Raw genomic sequence first — 25708 nt, 5'->3', positions numbered from 1 at the left:
TGACAGGAAACAGAGAGTAGTGGCTAATGGATGTTTTTCAGGTTGGAGGAAGATTTGTAGTGGAGTTCCTCACGGGTCAGTTTTGGAACCTTTGCTCTTCCTGATATATATGAATGATCTAAGCTGTGGTGTGCAGGGCATGATTTCAAATTCTGTGGATGATATGAAGATTGCAACAGTGTCAGCTGCAACGAGGATAGCCTTGAATTCAAAAGGACATAGACATGTTGGTGAGTTGGGCAGACAAGTGACAGATGAAGCTCTATGCAGAGAAGTGTGAGGTGATTCATTTTGGCAAGAAGAAAATGGAGAGACAGTATAAAATAAAGGGAGAAACTCTAAAAGAGGTGCAGGAACAGAGGGACCTCGGTGTATACGTACATAGGTCATTGAAGATGGCAGGGCATGTTGAGAGAGCAGGTAATAAAGCATATAGCATCTTAGGCTTTATTAATAGGGGCATTGAGCACAAGAATAAGGAGGTCATGTTGAACTTGTATGAGGCACTAGTTAGGCCTCATCTGGAGTACTGTGGCCAATTCTGGGCACCATACCTGAAGAAGGATATGAAGGCATTTGAGAGAACTCAGAGGAAATTCACAAGAATGATTCCAGGGATGAAGAACTGTAGCGATGAGGATAGATTGGAGAGGTTAAGACTGTTTTCCTTGGAGAAAAGAAGGCTGAGAGGAGACTTGATGGAGGTATTCAAGATCCTGAGGAGTATGGACAGGGTAAATAGTGAGAAACTGTTCCCACTCAAGAGAGCACCAAGAACTAGAGGACACAGATTCAAAACAATTGGCAAAAGGAGCAAAAAGTGATGTGGTTGGAGACTGGAACAAACTTCCTGAGAGGGTGGTGGTGGCAGGTTCAATTGAGGTATTCAAAAATGAATTGGATTGCTATCTGAAAAGAAAGAATGTGCTAGGTTATGGGGATAAGGCAGGTAAGTGGGACTAAGTAAAATATTCTTTAAGAGAGCCAGTGCAGACTCAATGAGCTGAATGGCCTCCCACTGCATTGTAGAGATTCTGTGAACCTTAAATTTGTGTCCCCTATTCCTTGTGTCATCAGCTAATGGGAACAGCTTTTCTTCGTCTATTTCATTTAAACCTGTCATAATCTTGTACGGCTTTGTCAAATCTCCCTTCAATCTCTTTTCCTATAAGGAGAACAACCCCAGCTTCCCCAAAATAACCTTGCAGCTAAAATTTATCATCACTGGAGCCATTCTGGTAAATCTCCTCTGCACCCTCTCAAAGATCCTCACATCGTTCCTAAAGCATGGTGACCAGAGCTGGACTCAATACTCTAGTTGTGGCCTAATCAGAATTTTATAAAGGTTCAGCAAAACTTTCCTGCTTTTGTACTCAATGCCTCTATTTATGAATCACAGAATCACAGTGCAGAAGAGGCCATTCGGCCCATCGAGTCTGCACCTACATGTGAGAAATACCTGACCTACCTACCTAATCCCATTTACCAGCACTTGGCCCATAGCCTTGAATGTTATGACGTGCCAAGTGCTCATCCAGGTACTTTTTAAAGGATGTGAGGCAACCTGCCTCCACCCCCTCCCAGGCAGCGCATTCCAGACCGTCACCACTCTCTGGGTAAAAAGGTTTTCCCTCACATCCCCCCTAAACTTCCTGCCCCTCACCTTGAACTTATGTCCCCTCGTGACTGACCCTTCAACTAAGGGGAACAGCTGCTCCCTATCCACCCTGTCCATGCCCCTCATAATCTTGTACACCTCGATCAGGTCTCCCCTCAGTCTTCTCTGCTCCAACGAAAACAACCCAAGTCTATCCAACCTCTCTTCCTGGTGTCATACCGTTCATTGAATACTTCCTTGTCAAATTACTCCTTCCAAAGTGTATCACCTCACACTTTTCAGGGTTAAATTCCATCTGCCACTTATCTGCCCATTTGACCATCACGTCTATATCTTCCTGTAGCCCAAAACACTCAACCTCACTGTTAACCCCCTGGCCAATCTTTGTGTCATCCGCAAACTTACTAATCCTACCCCCCACATAGTCATCTATGTCATTTATATAAATGACAAATAATAGGGGACCCAGCACAGATCCCTGTGGTACGCCACTGGACACTGGCTTCCAGTCACTAAAGCATCCTTCTGTCATCACCCTCTGCCTCCTACAACTAAGCCAATTTTGAATCCACGTTCTCAAATTACCCTGTATCCCATGTGCATTTGCCTTCTTTATAAGTCTCCCATGTGGGACCTTGTCAAAGGCTTTGCTGAAATCCATATAAACTACATCAACTGCGCTACCCTCATCTACACACCTGGTCACCTCCTCCAAAAGTTCAATCAAATTTGAAGCCCAAAATCCCATATGCTTTGTTCACTAGTCTCTCAATATGTCCTGTCACCTTCAAAGATCAATGCACATAAACCCCCAGGTCCCTCAGTTCCTGCACACTATTTAGAACAGTGTCAATAATTCTGTATTGCCTCTCCCAAGACCATCTGTCAAAATGCATCACCTCACATTTCTCTGTATTAAATTCTAATCGCCACTTGTTTTTTTTATTCTTTCATGGGATGTGGGCTTCCCTGGCTGGACCAGCATTTATTACCCATCCCTTGAGAAGGTGGTGGTGAGCTGCCTTCTTGAACTGCTGCAGTCCATGTGGTGTAGGTACACCCACAGTGCTGTTAGGAAGGGAGTTCCAGGATTTTGACCCAGCGACAGTGAAGGAACGGTGATATATTTCCAAGTCAGGATGGTGAGAGGCTTGGAGGGGAACTTCCAGGTAGTGGTGTTCCCATCTACCTGCTGCCCTTGTCCTTATAGACAGAAGTGGTCGTGGGTTTGGAAGGAGCTGTCGAAGGAGCCTTGGTGAATTCCTGCAGTGCATCTTGTAGATGGTACAGACTGCTGCTACTGTGCGTCAGTGGTGGGGGGAGTGAATGAGTCAGGTGATGGATTACTCATTGCACCATTCCCACACCCTGACTGCTCTTGTAGCCACAGTATTTATATGGCTAGTCCAGGTCAGTTTCTGGTCAATGGTAACCCCCAGGATGTTGATAGTGGGGGATTCAGTGATGGTAATGCCATTGAACATCAGGGGGCAATGGTTAGATTTTCTCGTTGGAGATGGTCATTGCCTGGCACTTGTGTAGTGCGAATGTTACTTGCCGCTTGTCAGCCCAAGCCTGGATATTGTCCAGGTCTTGCTGCATTTGGACATGGACTGCTTCAGTATCTGAGCAGTCGCAAATGGTGCTGAACATTGTGCAATCATCAGTGAACATCCCCAATTCTGACCTTATGATGGTGCTACCGAGTCACTCTTGGTGATGGACATTGAAGTTCCCCACCCAGAGTACATTCTGCGCCCTTGCCACCCTCAGTGCTTCCTCCAGGTGATGTTCAACATGCATGGAGAGTACTGGTTCATCAGCTGGGTTGGGGGTGGTGCGAGTGGTATGTCAGTACATGATAATCAGCAGGAGGTTTCCTTGCCCATGTCTGACCTGTTGCCATGAGACTTCATGGGGTCCGGAGTTGATGTTGAGGACTCCCAGGGCAACTCCCTCCCGACTGTATCCCACTGTGTCCCCACCTCTGCTGAGTCAGTCTTGCCAGTGGGACAGGACATACCCAGGGATGGTGATGGTGGTGTCTGGGACATTATCTGTAAGGTATGATTCCCTGAGGATGACTATCTCAGGCTGTTGCTTGACTAGTCTGTCAGACAGCTCTCCCAATTTTGGTTCTAGCCCCCAGATGTTTGTATGGAGAACTTTGCAGGGTCGCCAGGGCTGAGATTGCTGTTGTCGCTTCTGGTGCTGAGGTCGATGCTGGGTGGTCTGTCCGGTTCCTTTCTTTTTCTCTGACTTTGTAGCAGTTTGATACAACTGAGGGGCTTCCTAGGCCATTTCAGGAGGCATTTCAGAAGCTAACACATTGCTGTGGGTTTGGGGTCACATGTAGGCCAGACCAGATGAGGATGGCAGATTTCCTTCCCTAAAGGACATTTAGATGGATGATGGACAAAAAGTCTGATAATTTAAAGACTGTGACAGGAGGGGAGAAGTGGTGGCGAGGTAGAGGTGAGCATTGTCAGTGCAGATGTGGGAAATTACACTGTGTTTTTGGATGATGTCACTGAGGGTCAGCATGCTGATGTGAAATACGAAGGTGCCAAGGTAGATCCTTGGAAGACACCAGAAGAAAAGTAGCAGGGAAGAGAAATCATTGCAAGCTGTTCTCTAGCTACAATTAGATAGATAAGAATTGAACCAGGTTCCACCCAGCTGGACAAAAATGGAGAGACAGTGGAGGAGGATTTTGTGATCAACCATGTCAAAGGCTGCAGATAGATCAAGAAGGATGAGTAAGAAAAATTTACCATGATCACAGTCACATGGGATGTCAGTACTGACGCTGATAAGAGCTGTTTCAAAGCTGTGGCCAAGAGATCGAGAAGTCCAATACTAAGCTTCATTTCTAACTTAGTTAGGGATGTTTTTACACAGTGCATTCATGGTCACTTTAAGAGTGAGGTTGAATATTTAATAAGCTGAGATTGAACACTTACATGTAAACTGGGATGGTAGGTCAAGACACCATTATCACAGAGTGTCACATATTTCTTCTTCCATTCCTTGTTGAGTGATTTCCCACTCCTCTTCAAGAGAATCCCCTACAGAACAAACACAGAATCAGAAAAACTGCATCTTTTTCTAACACAGAAAAGCATCTGGACACAGTTCACAAATACACATTATTTTTACATAACCTGAAATCTCTCTTCGAGTTAGCCTCATTGTTCCTGATTATTATACAGAGTAATAAAAAAGAACGGATGAACATTTACATCAACATACACCAACGGCATGTCACATACTTCAACAGGAAAAGGGTAAACTTAATATTTGAGAGGGATGAGTTCATTGGGCTGAAGTGACTTGGTTGAAACTTTTGTGACTGATGGGGGGACTGACAGGATTATAGCAAGGGGTGGCCACAAGGCTGTGGAAGGGTTGGCTAAGGTTAATTATTTAATTTGGTGTGGAATGGCCCTTGCAGCTTTCAAAACATGCTAATAATTTCTAAAACAAAAACAGAAAATGCTGGAAAAACTCAGGAGGTCTGGCAGCATCTGTGGAGAGAGAAACAGAGTTAACGTTTCGAGTCCGTATAACCCTTCTTCAGAGCTGGAGAGAATTGGAGATTTGATGAAATTTATACTGTTTAAGGAGGATGGCGCAGACGAAGCTGGATAGAAGGCCAGCGTTAGGTGGGGATAAAGGAGAAGTTGACAAAAAATGTCATGAGCTAAAGGACAAAAGGAGGGTCAATGGTAGTGGCAAGGGCTAAAAAAGATGCTGATAAGGCCAATTTTCTAATTTTTAATATATTCTAATACTGATCGCAGTGAAGCAGTCTGGGAAGAGCGTCCTGCAGTCAGCATCATGGTGAAGCAGTCTGGGACGAGCGTCCCACAGTCAGCATCGCGGTGAAGCAGTCTGGGAAGAATGTCCTGCAGTCAGTATTGCGGTGAAGCAGTCTGGGAAGAGGGTCCCGCAGTCAGCATCACAGTGAAGCAGTCTGGGAGAGCGTCCTGCAGTCAGCATCGCGGTGAAGCAGTCTGGGAAGAGTGTCCTGCAGTCAGCATCGCGGTGAAGCAGTCTGGGAAGAGCGTCCTGCAGTCAGCATCACGGTGAAGCAGTCTGGGAAAAGCGTCCTGCAGTCAGCATCGCGGTGAATTAGTCTGGGAAGAGTGTCCTGCAGTCAGCATCGCGGTGAGGCAGTCTGGGAAGAGCGTCCTGCAGTCAGCATCGCGGTGAAGCAGTCTGGGAAGAGCGTCCTGCAGTCAGCACCCAGATGATGAGGCCTGGGAAGAGCATCCTGCAGTCAGCATCACGGTGAAGCAGTCTGGGAAGAGCGTCCTGCAGTCAGCACCCAGATGATGAGGCCTGGGAAGAGTGTCCTGCAGTCAGCACCCAGATGATGGGGCCTGGGAAGAGTGTCCTGCAGTCAGCATCATGGTGAAGCAGTCTGGGAAGAGTGTCCCGCAGTCAGCATCGCGGTGAAGCAGTCTGGGAAGAGTGTCCTGCAGTCAGCATCGCGGTGAAGCAGTCTGGGAAGAGTGTCCTGCAGTCAGCATCGCAGTGAAGCAGTCTGGGAAGAGTGTCCTGCAGTCAGCATCGCAGTGAAGCAGTCTGGGAAGAGTGTCCCGCAGTCAGCATCACGGTGAAGCAGTCTGAGAAGAGTGTCCTGCAGTCAGCATCACGGTGAAGCAGTCTGGGAAAAGCGTCCTGCAGTCAGCATCGCAGTGAAGCAGTCTGGGAAAAGCGTCCTGCAGTCAGCATCGCAGTGAAGCAGTCTGGGAAGAGTGTCCTGCAGACAGCATCGCGGTAAAGCAGTCTGGGAAGAGTGTCCTGCAGTCAGCATCACGGTGAATTAGTCTGGGAAGAGTGTCCTGCAGTCAGCATCACGGTGAATTAGTCTGGGAAGAGTGTCCTGCAGTCAGCATCACGGTGAATTAGTCTGGGAAGAGTGTCCTGCAGTCAGCATCACGGTGAATTAGTCTGGGAAGAGTGTCCTGCAGTCAGCATCACGGTGAATTAGTCTGGGAAGAGTGTCCTGCAGTCAGCAGCACGGTGAAGCAGTCTGGGAAGAGTGTCCTGCAGTCAGCATCGCGGTGAAGCAGTCTGGGAAGAGCGTCCTGCAGTCAGCATCGCGGTGAAGCAGTCTGGGAAGAGCGTCCTGCAGTCAGCACCCAGATGATGAGGCCTGGGAAGAGCGTCCTGCAGTCAGCATCACGGTGAAGCAGTCTGGGAAGAGTGTCCCGCAGTCAGCCCCCAGATGATGAGGCCTGGGAAGAGTGTCCTGCAGTCAGCACCCAGATGATGGGGCCTGGGAAGAGCGTGCTGCAGTCAGCATCATGGTGAAGCAGTCTGTGAAGAGTGTCCTGCAGTCAGCATCATGGTGAAGCAGCCTGGGAAGAGTGTCCCGCAGTCAGCATCACGGTTAAGCAGTCTGGGAAGAGTGTCCTGCAGTCAGCATCGTGGTGAAGCAGTCTGGGAAGAGTGTCCTGCAGTCAGCATCGTGGTGAAGCAGTCTGGGAAGTGTCCTGCAGTCAGCATCGCAGTGAAGCAGTCTGGGAAGAGTGTCCTGCAGTCAGCATCGCGGTGAATTAGTCTGGGAAGAGTGTCCTGCAGTCAGCATCATGGTGAATTAGTCTGGGAAGAGTGTCCTGCAGTCAGCATCACGGTGAATTAGTCTGGGAAGAGTGTCCTGCAGTCAGCATCACGGTGAATTAGTCTGGGAAGAGTGTCCTGCAGTCAGCATCGTGGTGAAGCAGTCTGGGAAGAGTGTCCTGCAGTCAGCATCGCAGTGAAGCAGTCTGGGAAGAGTGTCCTGCAGTCAGCATCGCGGTGAAGCAGTCTGGGAAAAGCGTCCTGCAGTCAGCATCGCGGTGAAGCAGTCTGGGAAGAGTGTCCTGCAGTCAGCAGCACGGTGAAGCAGCCTGGGAAGAGTGTCCTGCAGTCAGCATCGCGGTGAATTAGTCTGGGAAGAGTGTCCTGCAGTCAGCATCACGGTGAATTAGTCTGGGAAGAGTATCCTGCAGTCAGCATCACGGTGAATTAGTCTGGGAAGAGTGTCCTGCAGTCAGCATCACGGTGAATTAGTCTGGGAAGAGTGTCCTGCAGTCAGCATCACGGTGAATTAGTCTGGGAAGAGTGTCCTGCAGTCAGCATCACGGTGAAGCAGCCTGGGAAGAGTGTCCCGCAGTCAGCAGCACGGTGAAGCAGTCTGGGAAAAGCGTCCTGCAGTCAGCATCGCGGTGAAGCAGTCTGGGAAGAGTGTCCTGCAGTCAGCATCGCGGTGAGGCAGTCTGGGAAGAGCGTCCTGCAGTCAGCATCGCGGTGAAGCAGTCTGGGAAGAGCGTCCTGCAGTCAGCACCCAGATGATGAGGCCTGGGAAGAGCATCCTGCAGTCAGCATCACGGTGAAGCAGTCTGGGAAGAGCGTCCTGCAGTCAGCATCACGGTGAAGCAGTCTGGGAAAAGCGTCCTGCAGTCAGCATCGCAGTGAAGCAGTCTGGGAAGAGTGTCCTGCAGTCAGCATCGCGGTGAAGCAGCCTGGGAAGAGTGTCCTGCAGTCTGCATCACGGTGAATTAGTCTGGGAAGAGTGTCCTGCAGTCAGCATCACGGTGAATTAGTCTGGGAAGAGTGTCCTGCAGTCAGCATCACGGTGAATTAGTCTGGGAAGAGTGTCCTGCAGTCAGCATCGTGGTGAAGCAGTCTGGGAAGAGTGTCCTGCAGTCAGCATCGCAGTGAAGCAGTCTGGGAAGAGTGTCCTGCAGTCAGCATCGCGGTGAAGCAGTCTGGGAAAAGCGTCCTGCAGTCAGCATCGCGGTGAAGCAGTCTGGGAAGAGTGTCCTGCAGTCAGCAGCACGGTGAAGCAGCCTGGGAAGAGTGTCCTGCAGTCAGCATCGCGGTGAATTAGTCTGGGAAGAGTGTCCTGCAGTCAGCATCACGGTGAATTAGTCTGGGAAGAGTGTCCTGCAGTCAGCATCACGGTGAATTAGTCTGGGAAGAGTGTCCTGCAGTCAGCATCACGGTGAATTAGTCTGGGAAGAGTGTCCTGCAGTCAGCATCACGGTGAATTAGTCTGGGAAGAGTGTCCTGCAGTCAGCATCACGGTGAAGCAGCCTGGGAAGAGTGTCCCGCAGTCAGCAGCACGGTGAAGCAGTCTGGGAAAAGCGTCCTGCAGTCAGCATCGCGGTGAAGCAGTCTGGGAAGAGTGTCCTGCAGTCAGCATCGCGGTGAGGCAGTCTGGGAAGAGCGTCCTGCAGTCAGCATCGCGGTGAAGCAGTCTGGGAAGAGCGTCCTGCAGTCAGCACCCAGATGATGAGGCCTGGGAAGAGCATCCTGCAGTCAGCATCACGGTGAAGCAGTCTGGGAAGAGCGTCCTGCAGTCAGCATCACGGTGAAGCAGTCTGGGAAAAGCGTCCTGCAGTCAGCATCGCAGTGAAGCAGTCTGGGAAGAGTGTCCTGCAGTCAGCATCGCGGTGAAGCAGCCTGGGAAGAGTGTCCTGCAGTCAGCATCACGGTGAATTAGTCTGGGAAGAGTGTCCTGCAGTCAGCATCACGGTGAATTAGTCTGGGAAGAGTGTCCTGCAGTCAGCATCACGGTGAATTAGTCTGGGAAGAGTGTCCTGCAGTCAGCATCACGGTGAAGCAGTCTGGGAAGAGTGTCCTGCAGTCAGATCGTGGTGAAGCAGTCTGGGAAGAGCGTCCCGCAGTCAGCATCATGGTGAAGCAGTCTGGGAAGAGCGTCCCGCAGTCAGCATCACGGTGAAGCAGTCTGGGAAGAGTGTCCCGCAGTCAGCATCACGGTGAAGCAGCCTGGGAAGAGTGTCCCGCAGTCAGCATCACGGTGAAGCAGTCTGGGAAGAGTGTCCTGCAGTCAGCATCGTGGTGAAGCAGTCTGGGAAGAGTGTCCCGCAGTCAGCATCACGGTGAAGCAGCCTGGGAAGAGTGTCCCGCAGTCAGCAGCACGGTGAAGCAGTCTGGGAAGAGTGTCCCGCAGTCAGCAGCACGGTGAAGCAGTCTGGGAATAGTGTCCTGCAGTCAGCATCACGGTGAAGCAGTCTGGGAAGAGTGTCCCGCAGTCAGCATCATGGTGAAGCAGCCTGGGAAGAGTGTCCTGCAGTCAGCATCACGGTGAAGCAGTCTGGGAAGTGTGTCCCGCAGTCAGCATCACGGTGAAGCAGCCTGGGAAGAGTGTCCCGCAGTCAGCATCACGGTGAAGCAGTCTGGGAAGAGTGTCCTGCAGTCAGCATTGTGGTGAAGCAATCTGGGAAGAGTGTCCCGCAGTCAGCAGCACGGTGAAGCAGCCTGGGAAGAGTGCCCCGCAGTCAGCAGCACGGTGAAGCAGCCTGGGAAGAGCGTCCCACAGTCAGCAGCACGGTGAAGCAGTCTGGGAATAGTGTCCTGCGGTCAGCATTGCGGTGAAGCAGTCTGGGAAGAGTGTCCCGCAGTCAGCATCACGGTGAAGCAGCCTGGGAAGAGTGTCCCGCAGTCAGCATCGTGGTGAAGCAGTCTGGGAAGAGTGTCCCGCAGTCAGCATCACGGTGAAGCAGTCTGGGAAGAGTGTCCCGCAGTCAGCATCGTGGTGAAGCAGTCTGGGAAGAGTGTCCCGCAGTCAGCATCGTGGTGAAGCAGTCTGGGAAGAGCGTCCCGCAGTCAGCATCATGGTGAAGCAGCCTGGGAAGAGTGTCCTGCAGTCAGCATCACGGTGAAGGTAGTCTGGGAAGAGTGTACTGCAGTCAGCATCGCAGTGAAGCAGTCTGGGAAGAGCGTCCTGCAGTCAGCATCACGGTGAAGCAGTCTGGGAAAAGCGTCCTGCAGCTACTTCTTGTTGAAAATAATAAGTGACATCACAAAACAGCGCGAGAGAGCGGCAGAGATCAGAACCAGCACCAGTGCAGGGAACCTTCATAAAGTGACATCATCACAAAGGTGAGAGCTGATTGGTGAGTAGTGGGTAAATGTTTTTCTCCAGTTTAAAATAAGATTAAAAAGAGGAAAGGGTTCTAGTTTTTACTTAAAATACATAAATAATTTAACATTTTTTTTTACTGTATTTAACTTAAAGTAAGGGGTTTCTTTTCAACTAGAAGCACGGCAGGGCAGCTCAGTCCTGTGTTATGTACAGCCTGCAGCATGTGGCTAGCCCTAGACGCTCCTTATGCTCTGAAAGACCACGTGTGCAGTAAGTTCCACCAGCTGCAGCTACCTGATCTCCAAGTTTCAGTGCTTGAGCATCAGCTGGAGGCACTGAGGTGCATACGTGAGGCTGAGAGTTTCATGGACAGCATAAATGACTATATGGGGGGGGTAAGATTAGTTAGTTTGCGGATGACACAAAAATTGGCCAGGTGGTTAACAGTGAGCATTAATGCGCTGCCTGGGAGGGTGGTGGAGGCGGGTTGCCTCACATCCTTTAAAAAGTACCTGGATGAGCACTTGGCACGTCATAACATTCAAGGCTGTGGGCCAAGTGCTGGTAAATGGGATTAGGTAGGTAGGTCAGGTGTTTCTCACATGTCGGTGCAGACTCGATGGGCTGAAGGGCCTCTTCCACACTGTGTGATTCTGTGATAGCAGGTTTTTAGACGTGGTCACCCCACAGCTTATGGAAGTGCAGACAGAGGGGGAATGGGTGACCATCAGTCAGAAGAAAGGTATCAGGCAGATAGTCAGGAAATACCCAGGGTGCATCTCACTCGAGAACCGTTTTTCTGTGTTGGGAAACGGTGAGAGTGATGGTTCCTCTGGGGACAGCAGCCACACTCATGGCACTGTGAGTGGCTCAGCTGCACAGGGAGGGGGGGGTGAAAGCAGTAGTTTCTGCAGCCGTAGACATGACTCCAGGATGGGATGTTGTCTCCCTGATGCCAGGGTCAGGGATGTCACTGAACAGCTGCAGGGCATTCTAAAGGGGGGATGGCAAACAGACAGAGGTCGTGGTACGTATTGGTACCAATGACATAGGTAGAAAGTGGGATGAGGTCCTGCAAGCAGAAATTAGGGAGCTAGGAAGCAGATTAAAAAACAGGACCTCAAATGTAGTAATCTCGGGATTACTTCTGTTGCCATGTGCTAGTGAGTATAGAAATAAGAGGTTAGTCCAGATGAATGTGTGGCTGGAGAGATGGTGCAGGAGACAGTGCATTAGATTTTTGGGACATTGGGACCATTTCTGGGGTCAGTGGGACCTGTACAAGGCAGACGGGTTGTACCTGAACCGGAATGGGACCAACATCTTTGCAGGGAGGTTTGCTAGTGCTGTTGAGGGTTAAACTAACTTGGCAGGGGCATGGGATCCTGAGAGGAGGTTCAGTAGGGGGAGATGCACAGCCAAAATTAGAAGAGAGAGCAAGTGTGTCTGAAAGGCATAGAAATTATAGGCCAGTTAAGACACAAGGGAGTTTGGCAAGGTTGGATGATGTTTATTTTAATGCAAGGAGTCTGACGAATAAGGCAGATGAGTTGAGGTCACAAATTAACACATGGAAGTATGATGTCATTGCTGTCACAGAGACATGGTTGAGAGAGGGGCAGGATTGGCAGCTCAATATTTCAGGATATAGGGTCTTCAGGCGAGACAGGGAAGGAGGTAAAAGAGGAAGGGGTATTGCAATATTGATCAAGGAATCAATTACAGCAGTAAGGAGGGATGACATCTTAGAAGGCTCCTCAAATGAAGCCATATGGGTAGAACTGAAAAGCAAATAAAGAGCAATCACATTACTGGGAATGTACTATAAGCCCCAAACAGTCAGAGAGAAATAGAAGAGCAGATACATAGGCAAATTTCAGGGAAGTGTAAAAATAATAGGGTAGTAATGGTGGGAGATTTCAACTTCCCCAACATTAACTGGGTTAGTCATAGTGTAATAGGTTTAGAGGGAGCGGAATTCTTAAAATGCATCCAGGAGAGCTTTTTAAGCCAGTACGTAGAAGGTTCTACAAGAGAGGGGGCGGTCCTGGACTTAATTTTAGGGAATGAAGCCAGGCAAGTGGTAGAAATATCAGTGGGGGAGTATTTTGCAGATAGTGATCATAACTCCATTAGATTCAAGGTTGTTATGGAAAAGGACAAGGATGGGCCAGAAATCAGAGTTCTAAATTGGGGGAAGGCCGATTTTAATAAGATCAAATATGATTTGGCCAGAGTGGACTGGGAGCAGCTACTTTTAGGTAAATCTGTGTCAGAGCAGTGGGACTCATGCAAGAAGGAAACAGGGAGAGTACAAGGCCAACATATTCCAGTAAAAACAAAGGGTGGGACCAACAAATCCAGGGAACCCTGGATGTCGAGGGATATACAGGAATGGATAAAGAGAAAAAGGGAGGCTTATGGCAGATACCGAGGACTCAAAACAGCGGAAGCCCCAGAGGATGTTAGAATGTGTAGGGGGGAACTTAAAAAGGAAATTAGGAGAGCAAAAAGGGGGCATGTAAAAACATTGGCAGGTAGAATAAAGGAAAATCCAAAGTTATTTTACAAGTACATTAAGAGTAAGCGGATAACTAGGGAAAGAATAGGGCCTATTAAGGACCACAGTGGTAATTTGTGTGTGGAGCCGGAAGAGGTAGGTAGGGTTCTAAATGAATACTTTGTGTCTGTGTTCATAAGTGAGAGGGATGACGTGGGTATGGAAATCAAGCAGAAGGACTGTGATATAATTAAAGAAATTAGCATAGAAAGGGAGGAGGTTCTAAGTGGTCTGGCAGGCTTAAAAGTAGATAAATCTCCAGGCCCGGATGAAATGTATCCCAGGCTGTTGAGTGAGGAAAGGGAGGAGATAGCAGGGGCGCTGGTAATAATTTTCAATACCTCTTTGGCCACATGAGAGGTGCCAGAGGACTGGAGGACAGCCAATGTGGTACCATTATTCAAGAAGGGAGGAAGGGATAAACCAGGGAACTACAGGCCAGTCAGTCTAACCTCAGTGGTGGGGAAACTATTGGAAGCAACTTTGAGGGACAGAATTAATCTACACTTGGAGATGCAGGGATTAATCAAGGACAGTCAGCGTGGTTTTGTTAAAGGGAGGTCATGTCTGACCAATTTGACTGAATATTTTGAAGAAATGGCCAGGTGTGTAGATGAGGGCAATGCATTTGACATAGTCTACTTGGACTTCAGCAAGGCTTTTGATAAGGTCCCGAATGGGAGACTGATAACGAAGGTAAGAGCCCATGGGATCCAAGGCAATTTGGCAAATTGGATCCAGAATTGGCTGAGTGGCAGGAAGCACAGGGTGATGGTTGAGGGGTGTTTTTGTGACTGGATGCCTGTGTCCCGTGGGGTTCCACAGGAATCGGTGTTGGGTCCCTTGCTGTTTGTGATATATATAAACGATTTAGACTTGAATGTAGGAGGGTTGATCAGTAAGTTCACGGATGACACGAAAATTGGTGGGGTAGTAAATAGTGAAGAGGATAGCCTTAGATTACAGGAAGATATAGATGGGCTGGTCAGATGGGCTGATCAGTGGCAAATGGAATTTAATCTGGATAAGTGTGAGGTGATGCACTTGGGCAGGACAAACAAGGCATGGGAATAGACAATGAATGGTAGGACCTTGGGAAGTACCGAGGATCAGAGGGTTAATTGCCATTAGAAGCAGTTCAGAGAAGGTTCACTCGACTGATTCCTTGGATGAAGGGCTTATCTTATGAGGAAAATTATACAGGTTGGGCTGAAAGCAATACAGGCAGGGTCATAGAATATTTTTAAAACCGAGTTAGATAGATTCTTGATTAACATGGTAGATAGATAGATTCTTGGCTGATTTGGTCTTGTGAAAGGCAAATCACGTTTAATCTATTTATTGGCGTTCTTTGAAGGAGTAACATGTGCTGTGGATAAAGGGGAACCGGTGGATGTTCTGTACTTAGATTTCCAGAAGGCATTTGATAAGGTGCCACATCAGGAGCAGAATTTTCACCTCGGTGGCCGGATGCACACCCAACCCGCTCGAGGGTGAAATGACGCACGTGAACATTGGGCGAGCATCCCAACATCAACGCACAGTTGCGCGATAGCTCAGTCGGTGGGCACGTGAAGAATCGGCCGTGTGCCCGCCAACAATTAAAAGGACAATTAAGGCCATTAAAGTATCAATTAACTTAAATTCTTCGCTGCCTGTCCAACCTCACGGTTGTCGGCAGGTGAAAAGGCCAAGCAGCCTTCGCATTTTTTAGAAACCTCATCCACAGACTGGAGTTCAGTGTACCGTCCGGCTGGAGTTCAGTGTACCGTCCCGCTGGAGTTCAGTGTACCGTCCCGCTGGAGTTCAGTGTACCGTCCCGCTGGAGTTCAGTGTACCGTCCCGCGGGAGTCAGTGTACCGTCCCGCTGGTGTTCAGCGTACCGTCCCGTTGGAGTCAGTGTACCGTCCCGCTGGAGTCAGTGTACCGTCCCGCTGGTGTTCAGTGTACCGTCCCGCTGGTGTTCAGTGTACCGTCCCGCTGGTGTTCAGTGTACCGTCCCGCTGGAGTCAGTGTACCGTCCCGCGGGAGTCAGTGTACCGTCCCGCTGGAGTCAGTGTACCGTCCCGCTGGTGTTCAGTGTACCGTCCCGCGGGAGTCAGTGTACCGTCCCGCGGGAGTCAGTGTACCGTCCCGCGGGAGTCAGTGTACCGTCCCGCTGGTGTTCAGTGTACCGTCCCGCTGGTGTTCAGTGTACCGTTCCGTTGGAGTCAGTGTACCGTCCCGTTGGAGTCAGTGTACCGTCCCGCGGGAGTCAGTGTACCGTCCCGCGGGAGTCAGTGTACCGTCCCGCTGGTGTTCAGTGTACCGTCCCGCTGGTGTTCAGTGTACCGTTCCGTTGGAGTCAGTGTACCATCCCGTTGGAGTCAGTGTACCGTCCCGCTGGAGTCAGTGTACCGTCCCGCTGGAGTCAGTGTACCGTCCCGCTGGAGTCAGTGTACCGTCCCGCTGGAGTCAGTGTACCGTCCCGCTAGTGTTCAGTGTACCGTCCCGCTAGTGTTCAGTGTACCGTCCCGCTAGTGTTCAGTGTACTGTCCCGCTAGTGTTCAGTGTACCGTCCCGCTGGAGTCAGTTACAGAGGGTGGGGAAATCAACCATGCTTCCTGCTCCTGTTCAAATGCTGGAAATTCCATTTGATGTCATTTAATGAAACAATTAGACTCAGACAGTGATCAGGAGCAGGAACCCTGGCTGATTTAGCCTCTCTCTGTAAGCCAGCGATCACTGCAGAGTGATCAGGAGCAGGAACCCTGGCTGATTTCCCCCTCTCTTTGTCTAATCCAGGGGTCACTGGACAGTGATCAGGAGCAGGAACCCTGGCTGATTTCCCCTCTCTTTGTCTAATCCAGGGGTCACTGGACAGTGATCAGGAGCAGGAACCCTCGCTGATTTCCCCTCTCTCTCTCTCTCTCTCTAACCCAGGGATCACTGGACAGTGATCAGGAGCAGGAACCCTGGCTGATTTCCTCTCTCTCTCTCTCTAACCCAGGGATCACTGGACAGTGATCAGGAGCAGGAACCCAGGCAGATTTCCTCTCTCTCTCTCTCTAACCCAGAGATCACTGGACAGTGATCAGGAGGAGGAACCCAGGCTGATTTCCCCCCTCTCTCTCTCTAACCCAGAGATCACTGGACAGTGATCAGGAGCAGGAACCCAGGCTGATTTCCCCCCTCTCTCTCTCTAACCCAGAGATCACTGGACAGTGATCAGGAGCAGGAACCCTGGCTGATTTAGCCTCTCTCTGTAAGCCAGCGATCACTGCAGAGTGATCAGGAGCAGGAACCCTGGCTGATTTCCCCTCTCAATGTCTAACCCAGGGATCACTGGACAGTGATCAGGAGCAAGAACCCTCGCTGATTTCCCCTCTCTCTCTACTACCCAGGGATCCCTGGACAGTGATCAGGAGCAGGAACCCTGGCTGATTTCCCCTCTCTCTCTCTAACCCAGTGATCACTGCAGAGTGATCAGGAGCAGAAACCCAAGCTGATTTCCCCTCTCTTTGTCTAATCCAGGGGTCACTGGACAGTGATCAGGAGCAGGAACCCTCGCTGATTTCCCCTTTCTCTCTCTAACCCAGGGATCCCTGGACAGTGATCAGGAGCAGGAACCCTGGCTGATTTCCCCCCTCTCTCTATTACTCAGGGATCACTGGACAGTGATCAGGAGCAGGAACCCTGGCTGATTTAGCCTCTCTCTGTAAGCCAGCGATCACTGCAGAGTGATCAGGAGCAGAAACCCAAGCTGATTTCCCCTCTCTTTGTCTAATCCAGGGGTCAATGGACAGAGATCAGGAGCAGGAACCCTGGCTGATTTCCCCTCTTTCTCTCTAGCCCAGGGATCACTGGACAGTGATCAGGAGCAGGAACCCTGGCTGATTTCCCCCTCTCTCTCTCTAACCCAGAGATCACTGGACAGTGATCAGGAGCAGGAACCCTGGCTGATTTAGCCTCTCTCTGTAAGCCAGCGATCACTGCAGAGTGATCAGGAGCAGGAACCCTGGCTGATTTCCCCTCTCTTTGTCTAATCCAGGGGTCACTGGACAGTGATCAGGAGCAGGAACCCTGGCTGATTTCCCCTCTCTTTGTCTAATCCAGGGGTCACTGGACAGTGATCAGGAGCAGGAACCCTCGCTGATTTCCCCTCTCTCTCTCTCTCTCTCTAACCCAGGGATCACTGGACAGTGATCAGGAGCAGGAACCCTGGCTGATTTCCTCTCTCTCTCTCTCTAACCCAGGGATCACTGGACAGTGATCAGGAGGAGGAACCCAGGCAGATTTCCTCTCTCTCTCTCTCTAACCCAGAGATCACTGGACAGTGATCAGGAGGAGGAACCCAGGCTGATTTCCCCCCTCTCTCTCTCTAACCCAGAGATCACTGGACAGTGATCAGGAGCAGGAACCCAGGCTGATTTCCCCCCCCTCTCTCTCTAACCCAGAGATCACTGGACAGTGATCAGGAGCAGGAACCCTGGCTGATTTAGCCTCTCTCTGTAAGCCAGCGATCACTGCAGAGTGATCAGGAGCAGGAACCCTGGCTGATTTCCCCTCTCAATGTCTAACCCAGGGATCACTGGACAGTGATCAGGAGCAAGAACCCTCGCTGATTTCCCCTCTCTCTCTATTACCCAGGGATCCCTGGACAGTGATCAGGAGCAGGAACCCTGGCTGATTTCCCCTCTCTCTCTCTAACCCAGTGATCACTGCAGAGTGATCAGGAGCAGAAACCCAAGCTGATTTCCCCTCTCTTTGTCTAATCCAGGGGTCACTGGACAGTGATCAGGAGCAGGAACCCTCGCTGATTTCCCCTTTCTCTCTCTAACCCAGGGATCCCTGGACAGTGATCAGGAGCAGGAACCCTGGCTGATTTCCCCCCTCTCTCTCTCTATTACTCAGGGATCACTGGACAGTGATCAGGAGCAGGAACCCTGGCTGATTTAGCCTCTCTCTGTAAGCCAGCGATCACTGCAGAGTGATCAGGAGCAGAAACCCAAGCTGATTTCCCCTCTCTTTGTCTAATCCAGGGGTCACTGGACAGAGATCAGGAGCAGGAACCCTGGCTGATTTCCCCTCTTTCTCTCTAGCCCAGGGATCACTGGACAGTGATCAGGAGCAGGAACCCTGGCTGATTTCCTCTCTCTCTCTATCTAACTAACCCAGGGATCACTGGACAGTGATCAGGAGCAAGAACCCTCGCTGATTTCCCCTCTCTCTCTCTAACCCAGGGATCCCTGGACAGTGATCAGGAGCAGGAACCCTGGCTGATTTCCCCCCTCTCTCTCTCTATTACCCAGGGATCACTGGACAGTGATCAGGAGCAGGAACCCTGGCTGATTTCCCCTCTCTCTCTCTCTCTCTAACCCAGGGATCACTGGACAGTGATCGGGATCAGGAACCCTCGCTGATTTCCTTACCCATGATTACTCCGAGCTGTGCACTCACTCACTGAAGCTATCTTGTTTCCGACTTGCTCCTTCGTTTCAAATTGTGTCACAATTCACAGAATCACTGAATCACAGTGCAGAAGAGGCCCTTCGGCCCATCGAGCCTGCACTGACACGTGAGAAAAACCTGACCTACCTAATCCCATTTACCAGCACTTGGCCCATAGCCTTGAATGTTATGATGTGCCAAGTGCTCATCCAGGTACTTTTTAAAGGATGTGAGGCAACCCGCCTCCACCACCCTCCCAGGCAGCGCATTCCAGATCGTCACCACCCTCTGGGTAAAAAGGTGTTTCCTCACATCCCCCCTAAACCTCCTGCCCCTCACCTTGAACTTATGCCCCCTTGTGACTGACCCTTCAACTAAGGGGAACAGCTGCTCTCTATCCACCCTGTCCATGCCCCTCTATCCACCCTGTCCATGCCCCTCATAATCTGGTACACCTCGATCAGGTCGCCCCTCAGTCTTCTCTGCTCCAACGAAAACAACCCAAGTCTATCCAACCTCTCTTCATAACTTAAATGTTTCATCCCAGGTAACATCCTGGTGAATCTCCTCTGTAGCCCCTCCAGTGCAATCACATCTTTGCAGAGCACCTTGCACAATATAGTGGAGAATGGGAGAAATGGGCAGGAAGGGAATAGTTTATATTGTGTAGTTTCATTGAAGATGTACCAACAGATGGAACCATGAGTGAAAAAGAGCTCCTCTGTGGACTGGAATCATTTGGACCAATTTCCATCTCCGGTGCCAAGTCACAGGCTTTAGTCTACACTTAACAATGTTTGAGAGTGAAAAGCAGACAAAGATCAGCTGCCCCAGTGAGTTTCTCCTTGCTGACCATGTTACTTCTTTCATAATTCGAGGGACCAGCGAGAGAGGAAGGCAAATCCTGAAATTATCAATAGTTTACTCCAAGTTTGTGGGTGAACAGCCAGGCTATTCAAGATGGGGACAGTGGCAAAGTGGTTCTGAAAATGGACTCGTAATCCAGAGGCCTGGAACAATGATCCGGCCACCTGACTTCAAATGTCACCATATCAACGGGGAAATTTAAAATCCCTTAAATAATTAAATAAACCTGGAATAAAAAGCTATAATCAGTAACAGTATACGAGGAACTCCTGAGTTCCAGAAATAACTGTTTAATTCAACAACATCCTTTAGGAAAGGAAAACTGTTGACCTTAGATGATCCAAAAAATTTAAGTGTCAGCTAAAGCGCAGTAGGGAGCAATTTCGGCTCTGAGTCAGAAGGTTAAAGTAAGTTAAACTCCCAACCCAGGCCTTGAGCACAAAAATTAAGGGAGTAAGTGCTGCAGAGGTAGTGCTGCACTGTTGGAGGTTCAGCACTGAGGGAGCGCTGCACTGTCAGAGGGTCAGTACTGAGGGAGCGCTGCACTGTCAGAGGGTCAGTACTGAGGGAGCGCTGCACTGTCGGAGGGTCAGTACTGAGGGAGCGCTGCACTGTCGGAGGGTCAGTACTGAGGGAGCGCTGCACTGTCAGAGGGTCAGTACTGAGGGAGCGCTGCACTGTCGGAGGGTCAGTACTGAGGGAGCGCTGCACTGTCGGAGGGTCAGTACTGAGGGAGCGCTGCACTGTCGGAGGGTCAGTACTGAGGGAGCACTGCACTGACGGAGGGTCAGTACTGAGGGAGCGCTGCACTGTCGGAGGGTCAGTACTGAGGGAGCGCTGCACTGTCGGAGGGTCAGTACTGAGGGAGCGCTGCACTGTCGGAGGGTCAGTACTGAGGGAGCGCTGCACTGTCGGAGGGTCAGTACTGAGGGAGCGCTGCACTGTCGGAGGGTCAGTACTGAGGGAGCGCTGCACTGTCGGAGGGTCAGTACTGAGGGAGCGCTGCACTGTCAGAGGGTCAGTACTGAGGGAGCGCTGCACTGTCGGAGGGTCAGTACTGAGGGAGCGCTGCACTGTCGGAGGGTCAGTACTGAGGGAGCGCTGCACTGTCGGAGGGTCAGTACTGAGGGAGCGCTGCACTGTCGGAGGGTCAGTACTGAGGGAGTGCTGCACTGTCAGAGGGTCAGTACTGAGGAAGTGCTGCACTGTGGGAGGCTCAGTACTGAGGGAGTGCTGCACTGTCAGAGGGTCAGCACTGAGGGAGTGCTGCACGTCAGAGGGTCAGTATTGAGGGAGTGCTGCACATCAGAGGGTCAGGATTGAGCGAGTGCTGAACTGTCAGTGTGTCAACACTGAGGGTCAACACTGTTGCAGTGTTAGTACTGAGGGAGTGCAGCACTGTCAGAGAGTCAGTACTGAGGGTGTGCCACACTAATGTAGGGTCAGTACTGAGGGAGTGTTGCACTGTCGGAGAGTCAGTACTTTTTCTTATATTCATTCATGGGATGTGGGCTTTGCTGGCTGGGCCAGCATTTGTTGCCCATCCCTAGTTGCCCTTGAGAAGGTGGTGGTGAGCTGTCTTCTTGAACCACTGCAGTCCATGTGGTGTAGGTACACCCACAGTGCTGTTAGGGAGGGTGTTGCAGGATTTTGACCCAGCAACAGTGAAATAGCGGTGATATATTTCCAAGTCAGGATGGTGAGTGACTTGGTGATGTTCCCAACTATCTGCTGCCCTTGTTCTTCTAGATGGTAGTGGTTGTGGGGTTGGAAGGTGCTTTCTAAGGAGCCTTGGTGAATTCCTGCAGTGCATCTTGTAGATGGTATACACTGCTGCTACTGTGCATCAGTGGTGGAGGGAGTGAATGCTTGTGGATGTGGTGCCAATCAAGTGGGCTGCTTTGTCCTGGATGGTGTCCAGGTTCTTGAGTGTTGTGGGAGCTGCACTCATCCAGGTAAGTGGGGAGTATTCCATCACACTCCTGACTTGTGCCTTGTAGATGGTGGACAGGCTTTGGAGAGTCAGGAAGTGAGCTATCCGTCACAGGTTTCCTAGCCTCTGACCTGCTCTTCCAGCCACAGTATTTATATGGCTGGTCCAGTACAGTTTCTGGTCAATGGTAACCCCCAAGAAGTTGATAGTGGGGGGATTCAGTGATGGTAATGCCATTGAACATCAAGGGGCGATAGTTAGATTCTCACTTGTTAGAGATGGTTATTGCCTGACACTTGTGTGGCTGAATTTTACTTGCCACTTGTCAGCCCAAGCCTGGATATTGTCCAGGTCTTGCTGCATGTGGACATGGACTGCTTCAGTATCTGAGGAGTCACAAATGGTGCTGAACATTGTGCAATCATCAGTGAACATCCTCACTTCTGACCTTATGATGGAAGTAAGGTCATTGAGGACTAGAATATAAAAGCAGGGATGTGCTGCTGAGGCTTTATAAGGCTCTGGTCAGACCACATTTAGAATACTGTGAGCTATTTTGGGCCCCGTATCTCAGGAAGGATGTGCTGGCCCTGGAGAGGGTCCAGAGGAGGTTCACGAGAACGATCCCAGGAATGAAAGGCTTAACATGTGTTTGAGGATTCTGGGTCTATACTCGATGGAGTTTAGAAGGATGAGAGGGATCTGATTGAAACTTACAGAATACTGAAAGGCCTGGACAGAGTGGACGTGGGGAAGAAGTTTCCATTAGTAGGAGAGACTAGGACCCGAGGGCACAGCCTCAGAGTAAAGGGAAGACCTTTTAGAACAGAGATGAGGAGAAACTTCTTTAGCCAGAGAGTGGTGAATCTATGGAATTCATTGCCACAGAAGGCTGTGGAGGCCAGGTCATTGAGTGTATTTAAGACCGAGATAGATAGGTTCTTGATTGGTAAGGGGATCAAAGGTTACAGGGAGAAGGCGGGAGAATGGGGTTGAGAAACTTATCAGCCATGATTGAATGGCAGAGTGGACTCGATGGGATGGGCCGAATGGCCTAATTTCTGCTCCTATGTCTTATGATCTTATGCTCTTGATGAAGCAGCTGAAGATGGTTGGGCCGAGGACACTACCCTGAGGAACTCCTGCAGTGATGTCCTGGAGCTGAGATGACTGACCTCCAACAACCACAACCATCTTCCTTTGTGCTAGGTATGACTCCAATCAGTGGAGAGTTTTCTCCGATTCCCATTGACTCCAGTTTCGCTAGGGCTCCTTGATGTCTCACTCAGACAAATGCTGCCTTGATGTCAAGGGCAGTCAATCTCACCTCACCTCGGGAATTCAGCTCTTTTGTCCAAGTTTGAACCAAGGCTGTAACGAGGTCAGGATCTGAGAGGCCCTGGTGGAACCCAAACTGGGCATCAGCTGAAGACACTTTCTGCACACATGGTTTCCCCAAGACCCATGAAGTGTCCTGAAGTTACCACTTGGCACAGGGATTGCAGGTCTCAGCTGCCCATTTGTGATCTAAAATATCTCTATTTCCTCTTTTGGAATCTAGTTAGGGCTTTGTTTAAACTACTAATTTTAATTAACTTCTCCAGATCTTAACTCTAAGATCTCACTGTTTCCCATTCTCTCTCTTGGATCATTCCTTGCGTTTTTTTTTGAAGTACCAGGTAGGAACCAAATTCCCTGAGTTTACATTCTGTAGTACACTGTAGGAACGGAGACACCTTACAAAGTTCGTTGAAGGTGACAGGATAGGTTGAGAAAGTGGTTAAAAAGACACACAGAAGCCTGGGTTTTCTAAATGGAAGCTGAGAGGGTAAAAGCAAGCAAGTTATGATAAACCTTTATAAAACTCACATCCAGCCTCAACTGGAACACTGTGTCCAGTTCTGGGCACCACAATTTGGCGAGGGTGCAAAAGAGATTTACTAGAATGTTACCTGGGATGGGGGAGCTTCAGTTCTGCGGAGAAACTGGAGAAGCTGGGATTGTTCTCCTTAGAGCAGAGAAGGCTCAGAGCAGACTTGATAGAGGTGTTGAAAATCACGAATGGTTTTGATACAGTAAATAGTAAATAAGGAGAAACTGTTTCTATGGCAGAAGGCTCAGTAACTATGGACGATGGGTTGAATGGCCTCTGTTCTTTTTCATTCTCTGATTCTGTGTTTGTATGGTGGAGGGTTTACAGACAGCAGGAGCAGGGATCACAGTCACATTAATAAGTCCAAAAAGCAAAGAGGAAGATAGAGAGAGGGGAGGAAGCACTTTTGACAATGGAACACAGTAGCACAGAAACTCCTTGTTAAATCTAAGGTTTTGTTGGGCAAATGATCAGCTTTGGGATGTAATACAACCTACGGGGGGGGGAGGTAATGATATTAATAGGCAACCTTTGATCCCAGCACTTTCTTCTTTGATTGGATTGTTGTGAAGCAATCATCCCTTAATTGGATGAAACTGGCAAAAAGTAGCTGTTATGTAAACTTTGATCCTTTATGTGTTGTGATAATACCTGGTGAGTCAGTCTTCCAGTTCCACTTGGCCGTGGAAAACTAGGTCTAATTAAATTAGACGGAATTGGTGGCTTTAATTTGTTTAGATCAATGAGATTTAAATATTTAAAGAGCTTTGGGCCTGACCCTAATGTATGGATGCTGAACCCCTGCAGCAGAATCCCAGGCAGTCTGCATGTATTCATGAGGTACTTCATATGGCTAATCCATTGGTTTCTGCATGACTATTGCCATCCTCAAAGCACAAATTGCTCATTTACTGAGTCGAAAGAGTGACCTTTTAACCTTTTCTATTAAAGTAAGGGGCTTGCAGCAGCAGAAATCTGCCTGCCTTCACATCTCTCACTGAGCAAGACACAATTACTTCCGATGAAACAGGATACAGGCTGGCAGAGGGAAGATACCCTCCTGTCATTACCTCTCACACGGTAAATACAGAAAATTATGTGTCCTATGAAATGCAATGGAGTCCTTTTCAAACCAATTAGGGACAGAGCCTAAACACCCTTGTTTAAGTACATAATCGGCCAACTAGAATCAACAAGAAGCCATGGCGCATCAGAAAAATATTCACAAAGAGAATGGATAACAGGCATGTGCTGATAACACAGGGTCACAAGTACTGCCCATATCAACAATTTCGAGTTCCCAGGCCCTAAACGCCTCCTCTTCACCATGGAGGTCCAATCTCTCTACACCTCCATCCCCCACCGGGATGGTCTGGTGGCTCTCCCTTCTTCCTCGAACAGAGGCCCGAACAATCCCCATCCACCGCTACTCTCCTCCGTCTGGCTGAACTTGTTCTCACGCTGAACAATTTCTCCTTCAACTCCTCTCACTTCCTCCAAATAAAAGGTGTGGCGATGGGTACACACATGGGCCCCAGTTATGCCTGTCTCTTTATGGGGTATGTGGAACATTCCTTGTTCCAGTCCAATACAGGCCCCCTCGCACTGAATACTAATTGTATTATAATTGTATTGAAGCACCTCAGACTGCAACACGATGTATGTTGATAACTCCAATCCCATTGTCTGATTGTCTGTAACGACCATATTAAAATGATTGTAATATTCATTGATTGTATTGATGCACCTCGTGATCCACGTATAAAAGTTGAATCTGATTGTACTTTTGTGATGGTGATTTTGAAATGTTTTGGAATATTCTTCCAGATATTTCATGAATAAAGTATATTTTTCAAAAAAACCACAGACCCCCTCTGGCATGTCAATGACTGTATCGGTGCCACTTCATGCTCTTGCCTGGAATTGGAAAAGTTAATCCATTTTGCTTCCCATTTCCACCCCTCTCTCACCTTCACGTGGTCCATCTCTAACACTTCCCTTCCTTGACCTCTCTGTCTCCATTTCTGGTGATAGACTGTCCACCAATATTCATTACAAGCCTACCGACTCCCACCTACCTCCAGTACAGCTTTTCACACCCCGCTTCCTGTAAGGACTCCATCCCGTTCTCTTAGTTCCTTTGCCTCCATCGCATCTGTTGGTGATGCTACCTTCCAAAACAGCACTCCTGACATGTCTTCCTTTTTCATCAGCCAAGGATTCCCCCCTACCGTGGCTGACAGGGTCCTCAGCCCGTCCAACCCATTTGCACTAGTTCAGGTTGGCCACGTGTCCGATCGCAACACGTGGATTTCTGGCCCTTCTCTGCTCCTTAACACATTTTTACTTTACCTCCACATTATTGTCCACCCTCTCACACTACACACTCCCCTCCTCCCTTCCACCCTCAACGTTTCCCCCACACACACAACCCCCACACTCTACCCTCCCCCCCACACCCTCAACACTTCTCCCTCCCCCCATACTCCTCCTCTCGCCCCCACACTCCCCCTTCTCCCTCCCCCCACACTCCCCCCACACTC

General features: G+C 49.7%; 1 protein-coding gene across 3 annotated transcripts in view; it reads right to left on the bottom strand.

Annotated features, from left to right (window-relative positions):
- agap3 (ArfGAP with GTPase domain, ankyrin repeat and PH domain 3) overlaps positions 1-25708 on the bottom strand; it is an 847377-nt gene that overhangs the window by 294337 nt on the left and 527332 nt on the right. For all 3 annotated transcript variants that reach the window (XM_041189384.1, XM_041189385.1, XM_041189383.1), the window contains exon 10: positions 4582-4686. In XM_041189384.1, coding sequence (XP_041045318.1) covers positions 4582-4686 — 105 coding nt within the window. The remainder of the gene's footprint in view (positions 1-4581; positions 4687-25708) is intronic.

Source organism: Carcharodon carcharias, chromosome 6 (assembly GCF_017639515.1).
Source record: "Carcharodon carcharias isolate sCarCar2 chromosome 6, sCarCar2.pri, whole genome shotgun sequence".
Taxonomy (NCBI): domain Eukaryota; kingdom Metazoa; phylum Chordata; class Chondrichthyes; order Lamniformes; family Lamnidae; genus Carcharodon; species Carcharodon carcharias.
The sequence above is the reverse complement of the archived record's forward strand: the minus strand, read 5'-3'. Positions and strand labels throughout refer to the sequence as shown.